The 22,932-nt window shown below is 36.3% G+C and overlaps 1 protein-coding gene across 1 annotated transcript in view; it reads left to right on the plus strand.

Moving 5' to 3' along the window:
* The window catches only part of LOC121407881 (rotatin-like), a 58,990-nt gene that overhangs the window by 30,309 nt on the left and 5,749 nt on the right, over positions 1-22,932 (plus strand). The window contains exons 24-41 of the mRNA XM_041599116.1: positions 2,955-3,092; positions 3,750-3,825; positions 4,609-4,737; positions 5,593-5,685; positions 7,361-7,519; positions 7,904-7,999; positions 8,515-8,698; positions 9,223-9,281; positions 10,128-10,170; positions 10,841-11,030; positions 11,721-12,004; positions 13,380-13,508; positions 14,643-14,861; positions 16,185-16,349; positions 17,158-17,255; positions 17,807-17,884; positions 21,741-21,867; positions 22,555-22,742. Coding sequence (XP_041455050.1) covers positions 2,955-3,092; positions 3,750-3,825; positions 4,609-4,737; positions 5,593-5,685; positions 7,361-7,519; positions 7,904-7,999; positions 8,515-8,698; positions 9,223-9,281; positions 10,128-10,170; positions 10,841-11,030; positions 11,721-12,004; positions 13,380-13,508; positions 14,643-14,861; positions 16,185-16,349; positions 17,158-17,255; positions 17,807-17,884; positions 21,741-21,867; positions 22,555-22,742 — 2,455 coding nt within the window. The remainder of the gene's footprint in view (positions 1-2,954; positions 3,093-3,749; positions 3,826-4,608; positions 4,738-5,592; positions 5,686-7,360; positions 7,520-7,903; positions 8,000-8,514; positions 8,699-9,222; positions 9,282-10,127; positions 10,171-10,840; positions 11,031-11,720; positions 12,005-13,379; positions 13,509-14,642; positions 14,862-16,184; positions 16,350-17,157; positions 17,256-17,806; positions 17,885-21,740; positions 21,868-22,554; positions 22,743-22,932) is intronic.

Here is a 22,932-nt window from a genome sequence, read left to right on the forward strand (position 1 = left end):
TGTCATTCAGTGTCGGCTGATGTATGAAATAAATAATATAGATATCATTGATAATCTTGATCGTAGACATCCTAAGAATAAGTTTAGACCATTGCTAAATGTGATTATTGATGTGATGATGACAATCGTCAAACATACATCTTCAATCAGATACATACAAGATAGATGATTATATATATAGATGGATGGAGTGGTGGATGGAGCGATGGATGGATCAAGTGATCGATTGAGAGATAAATGATAGGTGGTTATATTAATAAAACATAGATAGACAGACAGACATATAGATAGATAAATAGATAGATAGATAGAGACAAATAGATTGATATAGATAGATAGCCAGACAGACATACATATGGAAAGATAGATAGAGACAGGCAGATAGATTGATGGATATATAGAACGATAGATAGATATACATATCTAAACAGATAAATATGTTATATTAGACAGAGAGATAGATAGACAGATACATATACAGAGTAGGTAGATAGACAGACATATATTCATGCAGATCAATATGATCTTCATGATGACGACGGAATATTCATTATGGATGGAATACTTGTGAAAGACGGGAGATGATAAAGCACTGTTAAAAGGGTCTCTTTCATGTATGACAATACATGTGATATGAAACAAAGTAATTATAATCTGTTTTATCTTGCGAAATTTTAAATTTTATACCATTAAATTATCACGAAGGATCATGTACGAGGTGGTAAAAAGAAAAAAAATGAAAAAAAAATATTGTTTACCCCAGGACTCGAACCTGCGCCCCTGTGAAAGCGATTCAAATGCGTTATCCATTGAGCCACGATATTCCCCATAGAGAATACACGTAAGCAATTTTGAGAATTCCAATTTTGCAAGCGAAATACGAGCATGATCCCGGCATCTGATCAAAAATAAAGAGCACATTTTCGAAAGCTTAGAATCTCGGCTACAACATACTAAAAGCTCAGGGAAAACTGACAAGAAACAATGGAGATATGGCTCACGAAATAGAGGAATGTAGAATCTCAGATACAACATACTAAAAGCCTAATGAAAACTGACAAGAAAAAATGGAGATATGGCTCACGAAATAGAGGAATGTCGAATCTAGTTTTGAGAAAAAGTCATGTCCCATAGAGATTACACGCAAAACACGTGTGATATGAAAAAAGCAATTATAATCTGTTTTATCTTGCTAAATTTCAACTTTTATACCTTTTAATTATCATAAAGGATGATGTAAGAAGTGGCAAAAGGAAAAAAAAAAGTGAAAAAAAAATCATCTTGTTCACCCCAGGACTCGAACCCGCGCCCTTTAGAAAGCAGTCAAAGCCACGATATTCCCCATAGAGAATACACGTAAGCAATTTTGAGAATTACAAGTCCAATTTTGCAAGTGAAATACGGGCATGATCCCGGCATCTGATCAAAAAATAAAGGGCACACTTCCGAAAGCTTAGAATCTCAGCTACAACATACTAAAAGCTTAAGGAAAACTGACAAGAAAAAATGGAGATATGGCTCACGAAATAGAGGAATGTCGAATCTGGTTTTGAGAAAAAGTCATGTCCCATAGAGATTACACGCAAAATGAGGAAAAATGACATGCCTCTTTTCATCGCTGTTTTACGCAATGATGCGTTTCTCAAAACGAATATTCATGTTAACTAAGGAGAAAGAGTACATTCTAAACTACAACATATCGAAATCTGGGCGAAAAACGATCTATATTCGAGAAGTTACAACCAAATTTGCATAAATTTGATGACGTCATTTTTGAAAAAATGAAATTTTTAGTTTAGGCGCCATTTTGATGACGTCACGATATAATTTAGGGACATTGATGACATGAAATCAAATCTACAACTCATACTCTATCGATATATGAAAAAAAAAATGGGGGTCAACGGACTATTTAAAGAGCTACAGTGAATTTTCAATAGGCATGTTTTTGCCCATATATGGCCTATAATGAGAGCTCGCGCGCACACGTGCTGCAGACTTTAACGGGTGTTAATTTCGTCATTAATGGTCGTAGAAGGTTGATCAAGGTATCGAATTGTTCAGAATTTTATTATCAATGCAATGATGTAAAAAAAACGGTGTTTCTGCGTTGCGTTAAGGTGTTACGCGCGGAAACGCGCACGCATGCGTGCGCGCGCGCAAATTTTTGAAATGCTTAGAATGACCTGAAACGTACTCTCGTTTGGTCAAAAAGGGATTTTGAGCATTTTTAAATTTTGACGCGCGCGTACGCGCGCGTCGTGACCTTCAGGTGACCTCTGATGACATGACCTGATGACCCTTGACCTGAAGTTGATGTGATGTAAATTTGATTGATTTTTGATAATTGATAATGGAGATATGATTGATAATGTGATTTTACAAAATGGCGCCTAGATGACGTCATCATGACGTGATGACCTTGAAAAGCTTCACTGCACGTGTCCATGACAGATCCTATAGATGACATGAAATTCAACGAAATTGATCAAGTCCATTTTGAGATAACTTGGCGACAAGAAAAATCCGTAAAAATAAATAAATAAGAAAATTCTGACGAAATTAAGAGGTGATCTGTCATAGACAGACCACCTAATAATAGTGTAATTATTTACATTTTATCTGTTAGATTGAGTTTTTCCAAAACCCCACTATCTTGGATAGGTTGGTCGTATAGTGGAGTTGTGTATACTGACAGGTTTTGTTATCTAACCAAAATCAACTCTTGTTCTGGTGATGAGACTGAATAGTAGAATTTCTTTTGTCTTTGCTTTTAATGTCATTGGGATGGCATTTGCAGAGCAATCTTTTGGCAGGTACCTTTTCTCTGTGATATTCTCTGTGAATGTTGTGAAAAGAATTCAAGCGATCACAAGAAGAAAAATATCTTTACCACAAGCGGGACATCTTTAAAAATTCTGTGCTCTGATTTCCATTTTTTTTTATTTATGTAGGAGACGGCGAGGGATGTTCCTCGGTGGTTCCTTGGTCCATGGTCTTCTAGGAAGCTTAGATCTTGCTGATGCTCTTCATTTCTATGATCTGCCATCCCTTGAAAGCACGCTTCATTGTCTTGTACACGTGACTGCCAGGTTGGAATCAAAGTCTTGTATATCTAGTTTGGTTTTTAGTTCAAGTCAGTTACCAATTTTGTTCAAATATATTTTTATCACAAAACGATTAGATATATAGTGAAATGCAAACCTGACATGCATTATATTCAATATTGTTAGTTTCACCAGGGACATTTGACCATTGGATATAAGTATTGTTATACTTGTTGCAGCATTATGTAATGTAAATTACAAAGATACTGAAAAAATACAGCTGCCCTCTTGTAGTAGTATTACACATCTGTGTTGCTTGATGGGGGGGGGTTGATTTGACCTCCCCCCTTCAGATCTTGGCCCTTGATTGCGAGATCACAGCAAAAATTTTCATAGAGATGGATGTAAAATTAAAAACTATATATAGTAAAATTTTAATTGTTTATATTTTTAATTGATTAATCATGCAAATAAGCATATGAATTTGCTCTAATTTTTTTTTTGCATATTTGCAACAACAAAAAAATCTACCAACAAAATTGCCAAAATTCCCCCAAGTTATGTAATGTTTCAATTTATTTGGGTTAAACCCAAAATTTTCCAGTTCACCAAGAATTCTACAATTCTATTTACAGAGTTGATATTCTTCTTTGATATATTTTGCAGATCAATTAATTCTTTGATGTATTATCCGATTTATAGACCTGGTTGGAGTTTAGACTGGGCAGATGGCGATAGCCTCACACTGTGCCAGCAAATGCTCAAATCGCTCCAAGAGGTAAATATAGAAAAAGAGATATTCTTATCTAAGTCTGAAGTTTCAATATGCTCTCAAGGAAACACAATAAATCACAAAAAATGATATACAGTATGTAGAAGTAGGTTGCCGGGGGTGTTTCATAAAGCACTTTGTAAGTAAAGAGCAACTTTAAGAATGACTGGTGAACCTTTCTTACAGGCTAAACCATCACAAAGGATCATTTACTGTATGCCATATACCACAAGAAAGAGTTAAATAAATTCATCATTCTGTTTATGGTCAAGAAAAGGGCACCTCAGTAACTGCTGCAGCATGTCAGTCAAGGCTGTCACAGTGAATCATGAGACCACAAAATGGCTTTCAATGCCACACTAGGCAACGTGTTTCTCAGAGAGTATTCTGCGACATCCCCAGACACAAGTTGATGACCATTACACCAAGGTTCTGCAGGGACGTTGGCAAAACATCTATACCTCTTTTTAGTTGTGATATTTTTGCGATATATGCTGACTGTCCAGATAGTCTTGGAGACATTGCATGAATGTTGGTAGATTCATAAAGACCTGCAATGGACCTAAAAAGGTCTGTTAAAAATATTTACCTTGAAATTGCAGGTAGATGTTACTGAGACTTGTTACAGTTATTGTTTTTTAATCATATGACCAAAACATACATGATTGCACAACACAATGTATTTTAGATAGTTACTGAGACATCCACTTAGAATTAGAAGTATTGTCATCTTTCGGTGATCGTTCAGTGAGTTATGTCTTGCTGTGTTATCAAATCGGTATGTTACAGGTTGTATCAGCATTTCATGTTGGCAGAGGTGGTACAGCAATGTCTTACATGGGAAAGGGAGTGACTAAGAGTGCTACATTGTGTCTACTACACCTAACCAGAGAGATGGCAGCAAGGGCAGTAGACAAGGTATGGTATCTCTCTCTTCCCCCTCCTCCCCATCCCCCTCTCTTGTTCTTTATTCCTCAAGTTTCTAACTTCATTGTCATACACACTTATCAGATTCTGCAACTTTTTTGCACACAGTGCAATAATGGTGTTGAAATCTACTGTTTACACCAGCCACAACACCGTACTTGAAATCAGGCTGGTGTTGTGATTGACCTCAGAAAATATGACGTATTTCCGGCAGTTTTGAATGTTGTCTGCTGAATCCAGCACTGCGGCTGGTGTTGAGGATCTACGTGCAAATTCCCCATTCACCAACACCAACCCCCAGGGATCGGGAAAATCACGATTTCAAGTTCGATGTTGGTGTTGATGAACTGTAGCTCACGAACTGGCGGCGAACATGATGAAACATCCCCGTAAAATTATCTTTTACAGTTAAGATGAGCGCAAATCATTAGAGTTTTATAGATTTTAATTAAAAATAATATTTACGCTTTCTAATTCTTGCAGTGATTTTAACCTTTGCACTAATAAGATTTTATGGTGATTTCTCCGTGATTTCATTTTTGTCGTTGAGATTTCGCGCGTAAAGTTGAGATGATCAGCAGCACAGGCATGACGTTATAGGCTATTGATAACGTGATCGGTATCGCTCCAGCTCGGTGTTGGAGAACGGTTCAGCAGTCCTTTTACACTCTCAACACCAACACCGAACACTGTACTTGAAATTACCCAATGAGAAGGCATAAAATTTACAGAATCAAATAAATCAAGTATTTGAAAAAAAATGTCAATCTTACAGTGAAGGAATGATTCATTACAATTCAGCATTTCCTTTTCTTTTCTTGTTTTTCATATGCATGTATTTTACAGAGTTGGCCTATGGATTGGCTGTACACCAGCAAGGGTTCATCAGAACCTGGGTTTTCATGGCTTACACCTTTGCTCTCATACAGAGACCCTGAGGTAATATAATTTGATTCGTTCCAAAAATATATTAAAATGTTTGATCTCAATATTGAATTGCAGAGCTGCCAATATATTTTTCCAGTACCGGTAACTGTGTTTTCTTTAACAAAATTAAGATAAAAGTGTTGCTTCATACATTACGCATTGTGAAAATTTCCATAGTGTATAAAACGCATGTGTTTGCTCTATGTATACACTTAATGTGTTCTGCTTGCATGTAGTAAATTGTCCAGTTCATAGAGAAAAGACTTTCAAAACCTATTTTGTAATCATGGTTTTATTGGTGCATATCTGGTCAAGATTAGAAATAAAATGTTTTAGCAGTTTGGTATTTATGGTATTTACCACAGTATTAGACCACTAAAAGTTGTTTTTCAGCTGTTTTTGGTGGTATTGACTCAAAATAATTTAATATGTTTCTTATGAATTTTATGAGATGACATTTAAAAATGAAATATACTCAATAAACACGTTGCAGGATTTTATAATAAAACAAGTGCAAGGTAAAGGTAGAAGTGTCAAATTATCATTGCTTTATTCCCAGTGAAAATGGGTACTATTGCTTTACACAGAAAATTACATATCATGCAATCACAATTCAAGAAGGCGGGATAACTCAGTCAATAGAGCGGGGGTTTCGGATTCCAGTGACCCAGGTTCGATTCCCACTTGATGCGCTAGTGCCCTTTGGTAAGGCATTAACCCTAAATAGACTGGGCTACTTCAACGCCTAAGAAGACGGGGGGGGGGGGGGGGCTGAATCAGCCCCCCATTATGATCTCGGCCGTCGATTGCGACGAAAATTGGCACTCACGTTACCCATGGCATTATCTACAAAATTATAATATCAAATTCTGTGAAAAATCTCATTGCTCATTAATTATGCTAATTCATGCTTAAAATCATAAGTTTGCTCTAATTAATAAAATAATGCCCCTAAAATGCTAATTTTTGTTTCACATACCCTAGATAGGCATCTGATCAAATTTATTTCAAAAAAATTTCAACATCACTTTTATTTTCCTATGTATTCTATTGTTTTCTAAATTTCTTATGTATTTCTCTGTTTTTCGACTTTTTGTTTTTTATTGTTTTTTTCAATGAAAATTGTTTGGGACTTTATTTTGACCATAAAAAATAAAATTAATTGATTTTAAGCAGTGAAAGGAAAAATAATGATACATTTACGAATTGTTAAAAACACTATTTGCATTGGATTTGTACACAAATTCATGTTTTTGAGTAATTTTGGATCTGCATGCACTTACAAAATGTTGCGTAATTTTGGAACCGCTTACCAGGGGGTCACAATTTTGGTCTCAAAAGTTGCGCGAGACTTGAAAGTAAAAAGTCTGCGAGCGACGCGGTCAAAAAATTTCAAGCAGCGTATTTATCGCAAAAAATGTCGATGGGGGGCTGAATCAGCCCCCCCCCAGTCTTTTTATGGTTAATCCCCATTACCAGGTCCCTTGGAGAGGACCTTAAGATGTTGGTTCTCTGGTTGTTTGCTTACAGGAATTCATGTTTTCTTATTAAACAATCAGGTTAAAAATCACCAACAACAAAATTGAATAGGAAATGCATTTTAAGAAATACATGTATAAAATTCTACTGATGTCAACACAGCAAATTTCAATTTTATCATTAATTTGTTTCATGCTTACAATCTTAGGTGCGTGCTGCTGGTCTTGGAATCGCTGCATCCTTAGCCTCCAGCGAGCAGGGTTGTGTTGCCATAGCAACCTGCTTCCAGCAGCGAACAGGTGGTGTTTGGGGCCTGGCTCTCTCTGTTCTCCTTGATCGTTCGGAATGCAGTGTAGTTAGGCAACAGGTAATTTTGATCATATATTTCTGTCTTCATATGAACATATGATAGATCCCTGTCGAGTGAAGAATCTGGTTTATTATAATTTAAATAAGGAAAATGATGCCATGATTTATTCTTCTTCTCTCTGTGAGAGAAACCTCTATATTCTTTCAGGCATCATTGAATTTGATGACTATCTCTGTCTTTTTTTTCCATTGCATACTTATAGATGATAAATCACAGCGTTATTTTTCTTATTTTTTTTTAAGATTGATCATCAATACTCTTTGTTAGAAGGGGCTCTTGCCATCCCAATGTTGTGTTTATGTTATAAAAGATGGTGCAAGAAACATTGGCAATATCTACTTCTTCATTTGTTACCTACAATTCTTTCTATCTACCATGCAGGCAGCATCTTTTCTTGCTAACCTCCTGCTGCAGCCATTTAAATCAGATGACCCACCCAAAGGTCAGAAGTCCAGACACTCTGACAATCAGCAAAAGGTGAGTTGATGATGTTTGTCAGGTGGGTTATTTTTTCACTTATCTGAATATATTTGAGTGTTTGAGAAAGGAGGAGGGGGTGTTTAGCCACATCAGCATTATGCTTTTGTTAATATTAACCCTAATTCTCCCGGGGGGGCCTCGACAATTTTCGCGATATCTGCCGCGCAAAATTTTTTGACCTCGCCGCTCACTGACTATTTACTTTCAAGTCTCGCGCCCGGGTACGCAACATTATGTAAGTGCATGTCAGACCCAAAATTGCTCATAAACGTGATTTCATGTACAAATCCAATGCAAATTGTGTATTTATCCAAAATTCATAGATGTATCATTATTTCTACTTTTACTGATTAAACTTAATGGATTTTGCCTTGTTTATGATCAGAATTAATTATGGAATGATTTCCATCGAAAAAACAATAAAAAACAAAAAGTAAAAAAAACAACCTTGTTGAACACTTTTAATATTCAAAACATGATGAAAACCATCTGTTATATTCATCCTTGTTTAGATTGGTATTGCTGGACTCTCTGCGGTCAATGCTTTACTCCAGTACCATCGCTTCTTTCCTGAGGTAGCAACCATGTTCACCCACTACTACCCGGATGCTACCATCCAACCCATCAGCATAGTGGAAGATTCCACTCTGCCATCGTCAAGCACACAGAGTGGACCACCTACACTCACCACACCAGGTTAGTGACTTTCATCAGTGTGGGAGGGGGGGGATTGATAGATGCTTGGTGTGCAGTTAATGGAATCAAGATATAGATAAGGGCAAAGGATGTTTTGAAAATCAATCTTTTGTCTGCATGTCTTATTTATTGTAACCTACTGTCACTTTGACATGTGAATTTGTTTTTCCTTCAGTCTCTTTCATAACATTCCTTTCATTGCATTGCTTTTGTTATCTTTGTTTTGACTCCCTTCTCTTTCTCTTTCTATTTTCTGTCTCCCACCGTCTCTTTTCACCCCTTCTCGCTATCATTCTTTCTATCTATTGATCTATCTCTCCTCTCTCTTAAGTCCATTATTCTTTCTGTTTATGTGCTTGTTTGTTTGTTTTTTCTCTCTCTCGTAGTTTTGTTCCCTATTATCATCAGTTTCTATTCCAGTTGATTAATCTTGTAACTTACTATTAGTAATATTGAATATTGAAGCTAAGAAGAATTGTTTTTCTTGTTTTATTTTTTTCTTTCATTTTTTTTTCTTTCCACAGATTCATCAGAGAATGAGGGCAGTGTAAGACCAAGTCAATCAGGAGGTCAGAGGTCACAGGTAAAAACATGCATTGAACATTCATTCATTTTGAGATATTGGGTGATTCCGTGTTTGGTGTTAGAGTTGAGAGCATGATAAGGCCGCTGAACCGAGCTGGATTCAGAGGAACGATACCGATCACGTAATCAATAACTTATGACATCATACCTCTGCCCTACGCTGACGATCATATCAACTGCGTGTGAGAAAATTTTAACAACGAAAGTGAAATCGGAGAAATTGCAGCAAAATGTTATCGTACAGAATGCAAAAGCTAAATTCACCGCAAGAATCCGAAAGGAAAAAAATATTAATAATTTGCATCATCTTAACTGTTAAAGCTAATTTTACAGGGATGTTTCATCTTGTTCTCCACCTCTTCATGAACTGTAGATCATCAACACCAACGCCGAACTTGAAATCATGGTTTTCCCAATCCCTGGGAGTTGATGTTGGTGAATGGGGTAATCACACGTAGATCGTCAATACCAGCAGTAATGCTCGGTTCAGCAGATGACATTCAACACAAAATATGTCATTTTTTCCGAGGTCAACCCCAACACTAGCCTTATTTCAAGTACGGTGTTGTGGCAGGTGTTGGTGTTGTGACAACAGCAACACCCTATTTGAACACCATACTTGAAATCGTCCATTACGTATCTATTGCCACCTGAAAATAGAATACATGTAGTGTGAGACTCTGTAAGTCAAGAGGTCAAAGTGCACATATCACATTTGCATAACATGGAATATCTGCATAACATCCGAGCAATGTAATATTGTATTTCATGATTAAGAACAATTATTGTTGCAATGTTTCTCTATTTGTCACTTATCCCATTCTTTGTTTGTATGTTTATTCAGGATGATAGAGCGAGGACACATCTAGAAATGAGATCACCAGAAGGTATGTCATTCCTGACAATTAATCTTTAATCATAATAACAGGGAAAGAGCTAAGTGAATAAGTAAATGAATGAATTAATTCAAATTTAAACGAAAATTGTGTTAATTTTTATCATTAGAGTCATTTTGAACATCTCGGTGACACTTTTTTTTTAAAAATAGTTGAAGGAAACATAAACAATTGAGACATTTCACAAATTTGCATTATCCCCTGAAAGAGTGTTATAGACAATTATTTTATTAATTTAGGTGCAATTACCCATCATATCTATTACCATTTTCTCTGTTATCTTAATACTGCATTTAAATCAATTGTGAGCTTGCATGTTGAAATTTAAAAAATATAGCTTATAAACCATGTTTAGAACTTATAAACCATACAAACGTCCTAAGGATGCCAGAAAGCTGCGTAGTCAGGACGGCTGTTACATGGAAACCAGAAGGAGGGAAAAGGAAAAGAGGGAGACCGCATCTAACATGGTGGAGAACAACTAAAAGAGACCTTACTGATCGGGACGCAACTTGGAACGAAGTAGTCCTCATTGCCCAGGATCGACGCCAGTGGCAAACCCTTGCGGATCAATGTCCACATGTGGATGGAATGAGAAAAGGTCTAAGGTTAAACCATGTGGGCAGTTAATGAGAACATCCCATTTTTTCTTTCTTGTCAGGTCATTCCATATCGTCCCAAGACACTGTCTCCTCTTCCTCCTCTGGGATCACGGTAGGTCGCTTTGAGAGCGTGGTGACCCCTGGTCTAGTGACCTCTACAACATGTCTCCTCGCCAACCTCCTAGCCGTCATACCAAGTGATGCGGTGCATGCGGTTACCAAGGAAAACATCCTCCAGACTTTACAAGGGTAAAAGCTTAATATTTCCATCATTTCTTTGCATCTGTGGCAAGAATTAACAATTGTACATTTGTAATCATGGTTTTTAATAAACCCCTTCATAGGTCTTTTAAAGCATAAATGCACACACAATCTGTTCCAGTGTCCTTTTATATAAAGATTTGTTAAAAATATCAAATGCACACTTTCTGTGACAAAATTACTATCACTCAGCCAATCAAATTGAATGATTTCTGTAGCTTAAGAAAAATTGTTATTGTTAATTTGTTATTACAAGTTTTATGAAACAGGCCGCACATGTCTCCTTTGAGTTCGTACATTTCCATTGTGTACTTAATTTACCCTGATTCAAAGTAACATGTGTTTATAGAGCTTGGTTGGCTTTACAGAAAGTGACAGTGATTTGATTAAATCACATTGTTTTACATACAAATTTCTGAAGTTATATGTCATATGCTTCAAAATCAACAATGTTAAAATAATGATAATAAAAGATTGGATTTATATAGTGTCTATTCCTCATTTTGAATAAATGCTCAAGGCATTTAAAAACAGAAAAAAAGAAGTAAAGATAAGTACAAGAAAAAGCACATAAAAAAGTGGATATTGTCTGTCTTCAAACCTAGAAATCGTAAAATTCCTAAATCTTGATTGCACGCAGAAGACATTTCATCCAGGTATCATTTTTTGTCATTACAGAGTCATCAATGTCAACCGCATTCAGTCACTCCTCCAAGAAGCCACACCCTCTTCTTCGTCTGCAGACCACACCCCCTTGCCAACGGACCCTCGCCACTCCCCCAAATCCCACTACGCCAGCCAGGTACAGCTGTGCAGACAGACCTCTATGTGTGCAGCTGTCCTCAGGCTGTATCTGGCTTGCTTGCAACAGGACACGCCCACCTTGCTTGATGCATTGCATGATGGGAAGCTCATTGCCAAGTGTTGTCGGCTTCTTGCCATTCAGCTGCCAGAACAAGGAGGTCAGGATCTCCTATTACATTTCAGATATCCCTGATAAGTGTAAAACCTTAAATGTGTTATAGGTATTTTGTATCCTAGGCAGAAGTTCTTCAAGTTGCTCTATTTAGAGTATTTTGAGTTATGTTGTAGGCTTCAGGCAATGTAAATTTTTTTCAGCTCAAAATACTCATAAAAATTCAAGGGAGCGATTGATTTGGGCATGTACCCATAATTCAACTCTTTGTGCATCGACTCGTAAACCCTCTGTTTGTTACATTATTTAGCAAAACCCTTAATTGGAGGGTAAGAAAATGATGTAGCACACTTGCTCAGTGTTTGATTAAAATACTAGTGTATGGGATATGTTCTGAGTGTTCCAACAACAACGAAAATCAATAGTCCCTTGTAATTTTGTTTCCTGTATCAGTAAACAGGACTCCTCTCCTTGTGTCACTCTCTCTTTCAGTTGATTTCTTTGATACTGTGATATGCTGTCACAGAAGAAGTTGATATTTTTGTTTTTAACTGTAAGATCACTTAATAAGTCTTCACAAAAAATTGTTTTTTTATGTGACTTTTTCTATGGATGCTTGAAAAGTAGGTCAAGAAACTATGATATCATTTACTCATTGGTAGGTAAAGTGAATGTCTATTCATACATGCAAAACTGTATATTTATATAATATTGACTGGCCTTGAGGGAGATACCAAATATATTTCCCAAACTAGTCTCATATTGCCCCGAGTCGAAGACGAGGGCAATATGGGTCTAGTGAGGGAAATATTTTTGGTATCTCCCGAAAGTAACGCCAGTCAATATTATTATTACCTGTTCAACTCTTTCTGGTACATTAAATTAACATATTGATAGATTATATAACTAAATTGTTGGACTTACCTTGGTCAAGCCTCTAGTGTCAATTCTGCACTTTACCATTATGATGTATATTGTTGGTGCACGGATCCTTATGAAGCGTATCTCTTTATACGCATCCACAAATGCGCTGGGGATTGATGAGCTCGGAATACGGATATTATGGACCCCTAATTATTGTACGTAGGTGCAGTAGGAAAATTACTCTTTTCGGGGAGGAGGGGTGTACGAATATTATGGTCACTCGTCATTCAGCTGATCGCTGACCGAGCCATTGTGACGTAGTTTATGTTGAGTTAATCAGTTAGACAGACAAAATACGCGTTTATATCATGTCTCCAAAATGCCTCATTCAGGTAATAATGCTTCATATGTATTGGATATGAATACAAAATGAGATGAGATCAGTGTGGAAATATGTGGTTGTGTAGATGTTGGGCATATTCAAAAGACTAAATTTCAATTACCATAATTGATATGAAAAATACAAATATGCATTTTTTTTTACTTTTCTGATACAGATACTAAGCTGTTAGGTGAAATCCATGAACTTTGGAGGATATCATTTGAGTTTCTGACAACCCTTGCTCACCTTTCAGGGTTAGAACATCTTAATAGTCTCCTTGGAAAGAGCTGGAATTATATCACTGGTAAGGAACTCCCCCTACCAAAAAATGCTAAAGCAGTGATGATGGTGGCAGTAGGGTGACACAACATTTTCTCTTGCGACAATTGCTCCAGTCTTAATATCTCAGAGGGCATAGGGTTAGGATTAGGTTTTTGTTTCAGAATAATGTATAGATAAGGATTAGGGTTTATTCAGTTTTGGAGGTTAGGTTTTTTTTAATGTACAGATAGGGCTGGCTCTATAACTAGTGCTGAAATCATACTCTGTTTTCTAATTTTGATGCTGGGATAAGTGCTGAAATGTCACCCCTCCCAATTGCAACATCATAACAAGTGCTGAAATCACAGATTTTCAATCACTGATGCTGAAATCTTGCCTCTCTCACAATGCCTCTGATGGTTTGGAAAATATTTGAAAGATGTTGCTACTATTTTGTAGCAACAGAGATTATGGCATCCCAAGCTGATCATATATATATCACATGAATCAATCAATCAAACAAACAGATACGCTGATGTGAATAACAATATTTTTCTCCTTTTTATGTCTCCTGCATTTCTGAAAGTACATGTATATGCATCATCTGAAACATATTAATTCAAGGATGGGCAGTCAAAAATGACTTGTGTTGTATATTTCTACGTATATTTAGTGTCTTAGTTGTGGGAGTGGGATAAGTGGTAGTGGTGATGATGGTGGTGTTGGTAGCAGGGATGAATACAGGATTTTCCAAAGGGGGGGCACACATTTTCCTGCTAAAAGTTTAACAAAACCCCCCCAAAAAAAAACAAAAAAAAAAAAAGTTTTTCAACAAAAAAATGAAGGTTATTTTATCCACTTAAAATTTGACAAGCAAAAAAAGGCCCTCACTTTTTATGGACCATATATTCCCATTTAAAATGTTTGCGGTAACTTTCAAAGGGGGGGGGGGGAGAGGGTCGGATTCTCCCTCCCCCTGGATGGGCCACTGTTTGGTAGCTGTAAATGTAATAGTAGAAGTGGTGTTGGTGATGACAGTAACAGTAGTAGTAGTAATGGTAATAGCCTTGGTAGAAGTGGCATTGTTATTAACTAGTTGAAGAAGTAGAAAGCAAAAGTAGTATTGTAGCTATTATAGTGACCAGCATGTCATTGTTACTACTATTACTTGTTGTAGATTGCATCATCTCCGTAGTAAGCAAGCCCAGTCCTGCATCCACCCGCATCACCGCTCTCAACTTCCTCTCCACCATCCTTACCAAGGCGGAGCAGGAGGAGGAGACAAGGAGATCATCTACCAGGAGCCTTGAGGAGGGGTACGAGGAGGCAGCCGCAGAAGGTCGAGATGAGAAATCTCTCCTGGCAGGGCTGCTCGATGAGAGGAGAGATCAGGAAGGTTGGTGTAATTTAGATGTTCAAGCAATAATTGATTATTTATTTGTATATTTTATTAAATTATTTACAATGAAATACTAATTCATTTACTTAATTATCTATTCATTTATCAATTTCTCTACTTTCCTCTATCTATCTATCTATCTATCCATTACTCTGTTTTCTCTTACTAAATGTACCTGAGTTGTAGCTCAGTGGATAAGTCTCCTGACTCTGAACCACAAGGTCCAGAGATCAAATCCCACTGCTGCACCTGCTTCCTTTGGCAAGGCATTTATCTACATTTGCCACTCTACTCATGTCGGATGAATTGGTACCCATTAGGAAAAAATTTCCTTGAATGTTTGGACTTACGCTTGATCAGGGTAGCCATGCTAAAGCCGGGGAAATGGTTTGCAGTGCTAAGAAACATTGAATTGAATTATCTCTTTACCTCCTTTTCAATTCTTGATGATTTTTTCTCTCTCTCCACCATCAATCCTGCATACTATTATTATTTGTTTTGGCGTCACCTGTGCCTGGGAGGCGAAAAGCGAACTGAATCACTGTGACCCGCAGGTCTCTCCTCCCGATATAACTGATTGGGGGGAATGCAGGTGGACCACTACACCGGGGTTTCCCCCTACTCTTATACGAATAGTGCAATGGGTTCTTAACGTGCAAAGGTGGTGACTCTCCTCTACACGGGGCCTCCATTTAACGTCCTATCCGAGGGACGGAGTGTTTTCCATTGTAACATAGCCTGCATCTATGAAACATGGGAGAGACGTTTACACACAACGCACTGGCTTCAGTCATCCGCCCGGGGTGGACTCGAACCCACGATCTTTGGTTCGACGGGCAGACGCGTTACCGACTGAGCCAACACCTTGCGGTGTCGTGGTCTAGTGGTTACGAATCTCGTCTTTCAATCAGTGGGACGTGGGTTTGAATCCCAGCCATGGCATGTTTTCCTTCAGCAAGAAATTTACCCACATTGTGCTGTACTTGACCAAGGTGAAATGAATGGGTACCCAGTAGGATTTATTCCTTGGAACGCTTTGCACCATTAGGCTGCTCATCTACAGCCGCGGTAATAATATGGTATCAAGTATGAAGCGCAGTAGTATTATTAATGTTAGAAGAAGTAGTAGTAGAAGTAGTAGTAGTTGTAGTAGTAGAAGTAGTAGTAGTAGTAGTATTAGAAGTAATAGTAGTAGTAGTAGTAGTAGTAGTAGTAGTAGTAGTAGTAGTAGTAGTAGTAGTAGTAGTAGTGGTAGTAGTAGTGGTAGTAAGCATTATTTGTAAATATTATTATTGTTGTTATTGTTTTTATTACCATCAGGTACCTCTACTGGTAATGAGTTAGGTGAGACCTTGTTGAAGGCCTACGATGGTTCCCTTCCTAGGTCTACGGGTCCAAGTCTAGCCCAGGAAAAACCAGCCGTCTTTTCGGCTCTCAAGGTCCTCCTCTCCATTTCAGATACAGCCAAGCACCAAGCACTAGCTGGTTAGTGAAAAACCCTCTATTTTAATCAAATAATCAAGCAATTTTATGTAATGGGTATCGCACTTGACAGTTTTAGAGGCATCACACTTTGAAATTTACAGTATTCAAACAGTTCTTGCTGAGTTTATCAGACACATTCAATATTCGGTTTACATACACAATGACTTTTACAAAGGTTTTATTTAGAGGTGTAAAGTAGATGCAAGTATTGCATTACAAAACAATTTGTTATGCAGATATCATAGGTGTCTGATAAATTCAGCAAGCATTGTACAAATACTGTCAATTTCAAATTGTGATGCTTTAAAAAAAAAACAATTGCCCAATCATGGCTGTCCTGTCGTATCATGAAATTTAAAGAAATTAAACTGCAACTATGAGGGCAAATGACACACTTCCCATAAGGAGACAAAATTGCAATATGCCCTCAATCATTAAATTCAAAGATATATCATCTATCGTTGCTTTTAACATTGATTTACAAGATGAAACAAAAAAATCATAGCAGATTAAGAAATTATAAAAACTTTATCCTGTACATGACATTAACCTTATTATAACAATGCTTTCAGATCAAGTTTTTAATTGGGGAGGGGGCCATGGTGACATCACTCAGCCTATAGGCAAGACTGCATGCTCACTTCCTTAGCATGAACCTATGATATTAGAGCTGTTCTATCTTGATTGATTCTGGATTTAAGAACTAATCCGCTTCAATTGAATCTTTTTGGTGGCGTTGTCACTTCATTTACTTTTATACCTTTATTTGTAAATACAGGCAATTTTTTTATTGCTTTTATTCTTTCAGCTGGGCTAGTTGAGACCACTGTTGACACTCTGAAACAAATTCACGCCAAACTCACCTTAGAGAGTCTTCACATGGACAAGACTGGTGCTAAGAAGAAGGTATTGATAGTGATAGTGATGGTGAGGAGGAAGAGGATGATGATGATGATGATGAAACTACTGCTGCTGGTGATAATGATGATGATGATAATACATCAGTCACATTTCTCCTACGGCGGCCATACAGGGTGTCGAAAACATCTGTTTGAACATTTTTTGTAAGAGCTACATATAGGTGGTTTTAAATTTTGTTTTCGGCTCGCCATAGGGAAAATGTTACTGAGGTGTACTGATGATAATGTTGATGATGATGATGATGATGATGATAATGATGATGATGATGATGGTGGTGGTAGTGGTGGTGTTAGTGATGATGATGGTCGTGATGATAATGCTAGTGATGATAATGATTGTGATTATGATGGTAGTGATGATGATCAGTTATGGATGATGATGGTGATATGATGATGAAGTCAATTATCATTGATTTCTCATACATTCATCATTGAGTAATAAACATAAAAAGCTACGACAGATCTTTGAAAATCTATACTAAAGGAACAAAGTAAAAAAATGTAATATATATTGTTTTACATATATATTGTTTACAGGAGGATCCATTGTTCATCGAGCTCCATTCTTCCTTTGATCTTCTTAACAGTATTATGGTGAACAGCCATGATGTCAAGGTAAACATAAAGAGATATTCAAGTAATGACCAATTAATCATTAAATATTAATTTAGTTATTGTTATTGATAAATACCCCTAATACTACCTGGCCATTTCTGGTTAATAACTCAATTGGTACAATATTGCTCCTAGATCGTGGAATGTTTCTGGTATCACATTCTTAGCTATCAAAATAATCTAAATATTCCACTCCTAATTTGTAAGAGAATCATAGCATTTTTTTTAATAGATGTATTATAGGGGACACGTTTGACCCATGCTACTGCAGACTGTACCCTGCCAGGGACGTGATCCCATACCAATATGTTCCGGCAAAGATCTCCCTCACATATACATGCACAACTATAATTTAAATCTTTTGATTTTTTGGAGAAATATAAGAGACTAGGCCATGTTTTCCTTTTCTCCATGTATTTGTCCTCTTGATGGGATAAAACACCTCACACAAGCTTAGCCTACACTCTGTTTTGCTACTAACAAGCTAACATAAAAAAACTGCAATAAATAAGTTTCCTCACAATTTCATATGATTCCACAAAAACCCTCTTCTGAATATTAACCCCAACCCTATGGCCCGTATTCTGAATTCGGGTTTAATTCAAACTCAGGTTTAAAGTTGTGGTTTAAGTATGGAAAGCCAATTGTGACAGCAATCACTAACAGTAGAGATATAATATTTCAGCTCATTTGACTCTTAAATTATTCATAATTGTTTAGGAATTTTGAATAGATAATTGTCTTCACAATCAAAGAACTAGGAAAGAGCAGAGTAGACATAAGAAACATACAATGCAATACACATTTTGACACTTTTGGCTTCCCATAATTTTAGCACAGAGTTAAACCATGGTCTAAAGGCCTGGTCACACCGCCTGAGCGTTGTTGGAGCGGTCGTGGAGCAGAGAGAAAAAATCATCACCGCTCGCTACCGTTCACCATTTTCGATTTCGATTGTTTTTTTTTTTTCGATTTTTTCCCCCAATTTTGTGAGCGAAATTCGACCCTCTCTCCCTACCGCTCCACGACCGCTCCAACAACGCTCGGGCGGTGTGACCAGGGGTGGTATTCTGAAAGCGTTCTTATCTTTGTTCTTATCTTTTATCTTATCTCACTGAGATAAGAAGACGCTAAAATCATTGCAAATCGGTATTCTGAAAATCTTCTTAACGCGTTCTTATCTCTGTAAGGACTGCCCCCTTCTTATCTCCAACACGCCCATTTTTAAGATTTTACCAATCAAAATGCGCTTTATATTGGCAGTTTAACCAATAGAAGCGTTCCTTATGTGAAGAGAATATCATGGGCGCTGCGCGTTCACCGTTTCTGGCGCATTGCGCGAAATAGGCATTTTATACGCAATGACTGATTTTATTATTTCGAGACGTCCACGTGCAAAAAAAAGTAAGAAAAGTAAATAAAGCAGGTACGAATAAAGAACAAAATATGAAGAAAGAATTAGGTATGAAAGAAAGAAGACAGAAAAGGGTCAGAATGAAGCAGAAAAAAAGATGAAAGGGACAAAGCAGAAAATAATGAAAAAAATAAAGAGTAAACGAAAGAAAGCAAGCAAAAAGAATTCAAAAATAAAAAAGAAAGAAAATAGAATGAATAAAAGAAGGAAAAGGAAGAAAAAAAATAGAACAATTATCCATGATAAAGTGAAGGAACAAAAATGAAGAAAAAAAGAAATTAACTAAAAGGAATACACACAAAAATAGAAAAGGTCAAACTAATATAAGATAAAATAAATTAACAAGGAACCGAAAAAGAAAAAAAAGTCTAAAAAAAAAACGAATGGAAGAAAGTTAGAAAGAAATAAAAGAAAGAGAAAAAAGGGAATAAAAATGTAAAAAGTGAAGGAAGAGAGAAAAAAAAAGAAAATTAAACAAAGAAATAAAGATGAGAGAAAAAAAGAAAGGAAATTTGACGCAAATATGAAGACTACAAAAAGATAAAGAAAGAAAGGTAAATTCATAGAAAAAAGAAATAAGGAAAGAAAGAAAAAAAAGAAAGAAAGAAAGAAAAAGAAAACGAAAGGGAAAATAAAAAGTTTGGAAAAAAAAACCGAAAAAAATCAATGGAAAGAATAAAGAAAAAGTTAATGGAAGAAAGACAGAGAGAAGAAAGAAAGTAAAGAAAAAGAGTAAATAAAGAACGAACGAAAAAAGAATGAGCAAAATAAAGAAAAAAAAGAAAGAAAGTAAAAAAAGACACAAAAGTGTCAGAAAGCAGAAATAAAAAAATAAGAAAAATTAAGAATTATTAAAGGGAAGGAAGAAAAAGGGGGAAAATGAAATGAATGATTAAAAAAGGAAAAGCATGCATAAAAACGAAAGAATGGAAGAAAAATAAGGAAGAAAAATAAAGATTACAAACAAGTGAAGGAAGAAAGAAAGAAAAAAAAAAGAAAAAGAAAGAAAAGGAAGAGAAACGGGGGGAAAGCAGAAAAAAGACTCAGTAAAGAAAAAAAAGAAAGGGATAAAACGAAAAGGGAAAATAAAAAAGGAAGAAAGATGAAATATAAATGAAACAAAGCAAAAGAAAAAAATAGAAATTAAAAGATTCAAACAGAACAAAAGTAAAGATATAAATGAAGAATGAAAGAAAGGAAGAAAGACAGACAGATAGGAAGAAAGACAGACAGATAGAAAGGAAGAAATACAAACAGATAGAAAGCAAGAAAGACAGACAGATAGAAAGGGCGAAAGACAGACAGATAGAAAGTAAGAAAGACAGACAGATAGAAAGGAAGAAAGACAGATAGATAGAAAGGAAGAAAGACAGACAGATAGAAAGGACAAAAGACAGACAGATAGAAAGGAAGGAAGAAAGACAGACAGATAGAAAGGAATAAAAAATGGAAAAGAAAGAAGGGATAGAAAAAAGAGACGGGCAAAATAAAGGGTGAATGAAATAAATGGTGGGAGGAATACTTGTGGGTACTTGTTACTACTAGAGGCCATCGATTTTGAGCAAGAAAAAACGCGGACATCGTGAGATGTGATAACCCTCTAGCTATCTTAAATATTATCTTAAATATCGTGAAAGATAAGAAAGAAAAAAGATAAGAACGTTTTCAGAATACCACTTATCTACATTCTGTTCTTATCTTTTAGCGCGCTTTGGTATTATATGCGCGAGTTGTAAATTTACGCGCTCAGCATTGGGTGGAGAGCAAGATAAGAACAAAGATAAGAACAAAAGATAAGAAAAAGATAAGAACGTTTTCAGAATACCAATTTAAGAAAGTGACGTAGATAAGAACAAAATTAAGATAAGAACGTTTTCAGAATACCGCCCCAGGCCTTTAGTTTAACCTGACTTCAGAATACGGGCCTATATCTTTTATGTCCTTAGATACATTCAGATAGAGACAGGGTAACAGTCACATGGAGGGGGGGGGACTTAGGAATTATTACAGGAACAATGTCGTGAGAGTAAATGTCTGACCAAGGAGGTTTAAAATGAGATGGAGTAAACAGCAAACAAAATCCCTTTGAACAAAGTTTGAAGCCGCCAGCAGAAAGTATGTCAGGCATGCACTTTGCTCGTCCTTCCTTGCAAATATGTAGACAAAAGATTCCCTCTTGACTTCGTATATATAAGTCATATAAAATGAAATATCCTATTGTGATGTTAATTGTTACTTTGCTGCATCTGGTCTGGTTAGATGTGCAGTACATAATTCTTGCTTTTTGAGAGGCATGCAAAAGAAACGAGGCAATTTTCTATGAAATATGACTCGAATTTACTCAGGTGCTTGACTGAATGTGTTCCTCGTTCGAACTCGAGTCATGAAAACTTCTTGGTTTGACCAACGTGAATAACATCAATAATTCTTCTATATTCCCAGATGGCAGCTCACCAAGCAGGTTTGGGTGTAACCATTCATAAACTATGGGCTTGGCTTGGTTTGGATGTCAAGCTCATGATGACTACACTCTTACTACTCACCACCTACACTGCCCGATGCCCTGTCGGTATGTTTATGTATTTCAAACATTCATTTTTGCATAATGTGATGTAAATCAGAATTATGTAATTAGGTGATATTTACAAGCACAATATTTCTCTTTGTTTCGTCGGATTTCCGATTATTTTTTTTTCTCACAAGGATCTCAAGTTTTTAATGATTATAAATTCTAGTAAAAAATCATGTTTAAGAAAAATAACAAATTTACTGTGGCTGAATCATTTTTGGTGGATGTGAAGGATGATTTGTTCGTATGTGTTATAAAGGGACTTTAATGCAAGCGATTTCGAATGCCGAATTCATACCATGGTTTTTGTAGCATTGCATGATGTATATGTGCATGTGAGAACAACAGTGAGGTTATGAGTGTTGTGATGGGTTTTGGTTATGGTGATGATATTAATAACACAAATGTTGATGATAATGATGATGACAATAACGATGGCATTGATAATGATCATGGCCATAACAAGACACTTGCTGACTACGGTATAATGGTGATGGTGCCATTTTCTGTGTTCAAATATGTATGTTACAAAATCACTAACAATTATATATTAAAAAAAATATATATATCACAACAATTGAATTGAATAAAGGATAATCATAATGGTGTATTTTGGAAGAATTATTCAACTGAGTTTTATTCTGTTTTATTCTGTTTTATTTTCATTTTTATTTGTTTACATTACAGTGTGTGCAGCAGTTGCTTCTTGTGGACCTGGGCAGACTGGTAACTCGATCCTTCATTACCTGATAAGACTGGTTGAGAGGGAGAGATTAAAGGTTGAGAAAGGATCAGAATCTGATATGCTAGCTCAGGTCTTCTCTATCCTTGGCAATCTGGTTTGGTATGGGGAATGCAGGAATGTCTTATGGAAGGTAAGAAGATACATTTGTGAATAAGAAAGAAAAGTACTCCTCTTTTTAAACCCGCCAATAGCAACTGTAGCATCCTGGTGAACCTTTTTTACACGCATATTTATCACCAATGAACAGTAACGGTGAATATCATTTACCAGAAGAAAGGATCACCAGTTGTTCTTAACGTCACTCTTAAAGGTCAAGTCCA

This window comes from Lytechinus variegatus, chromosome 2, assembly GCF_018143015.1.
Source record: "Lytechinus variegatus isolate NC3 chromosome 2, Lvar_3.0, whole genome shotgun sequence".
Taxonomy (NCBI): Eukaryota; Metazoa; Echinodermata; class Echinoidea; order Temnopleuroida; family Toxopneustidae; genus Lytechinus; species Lytechinus variegatus.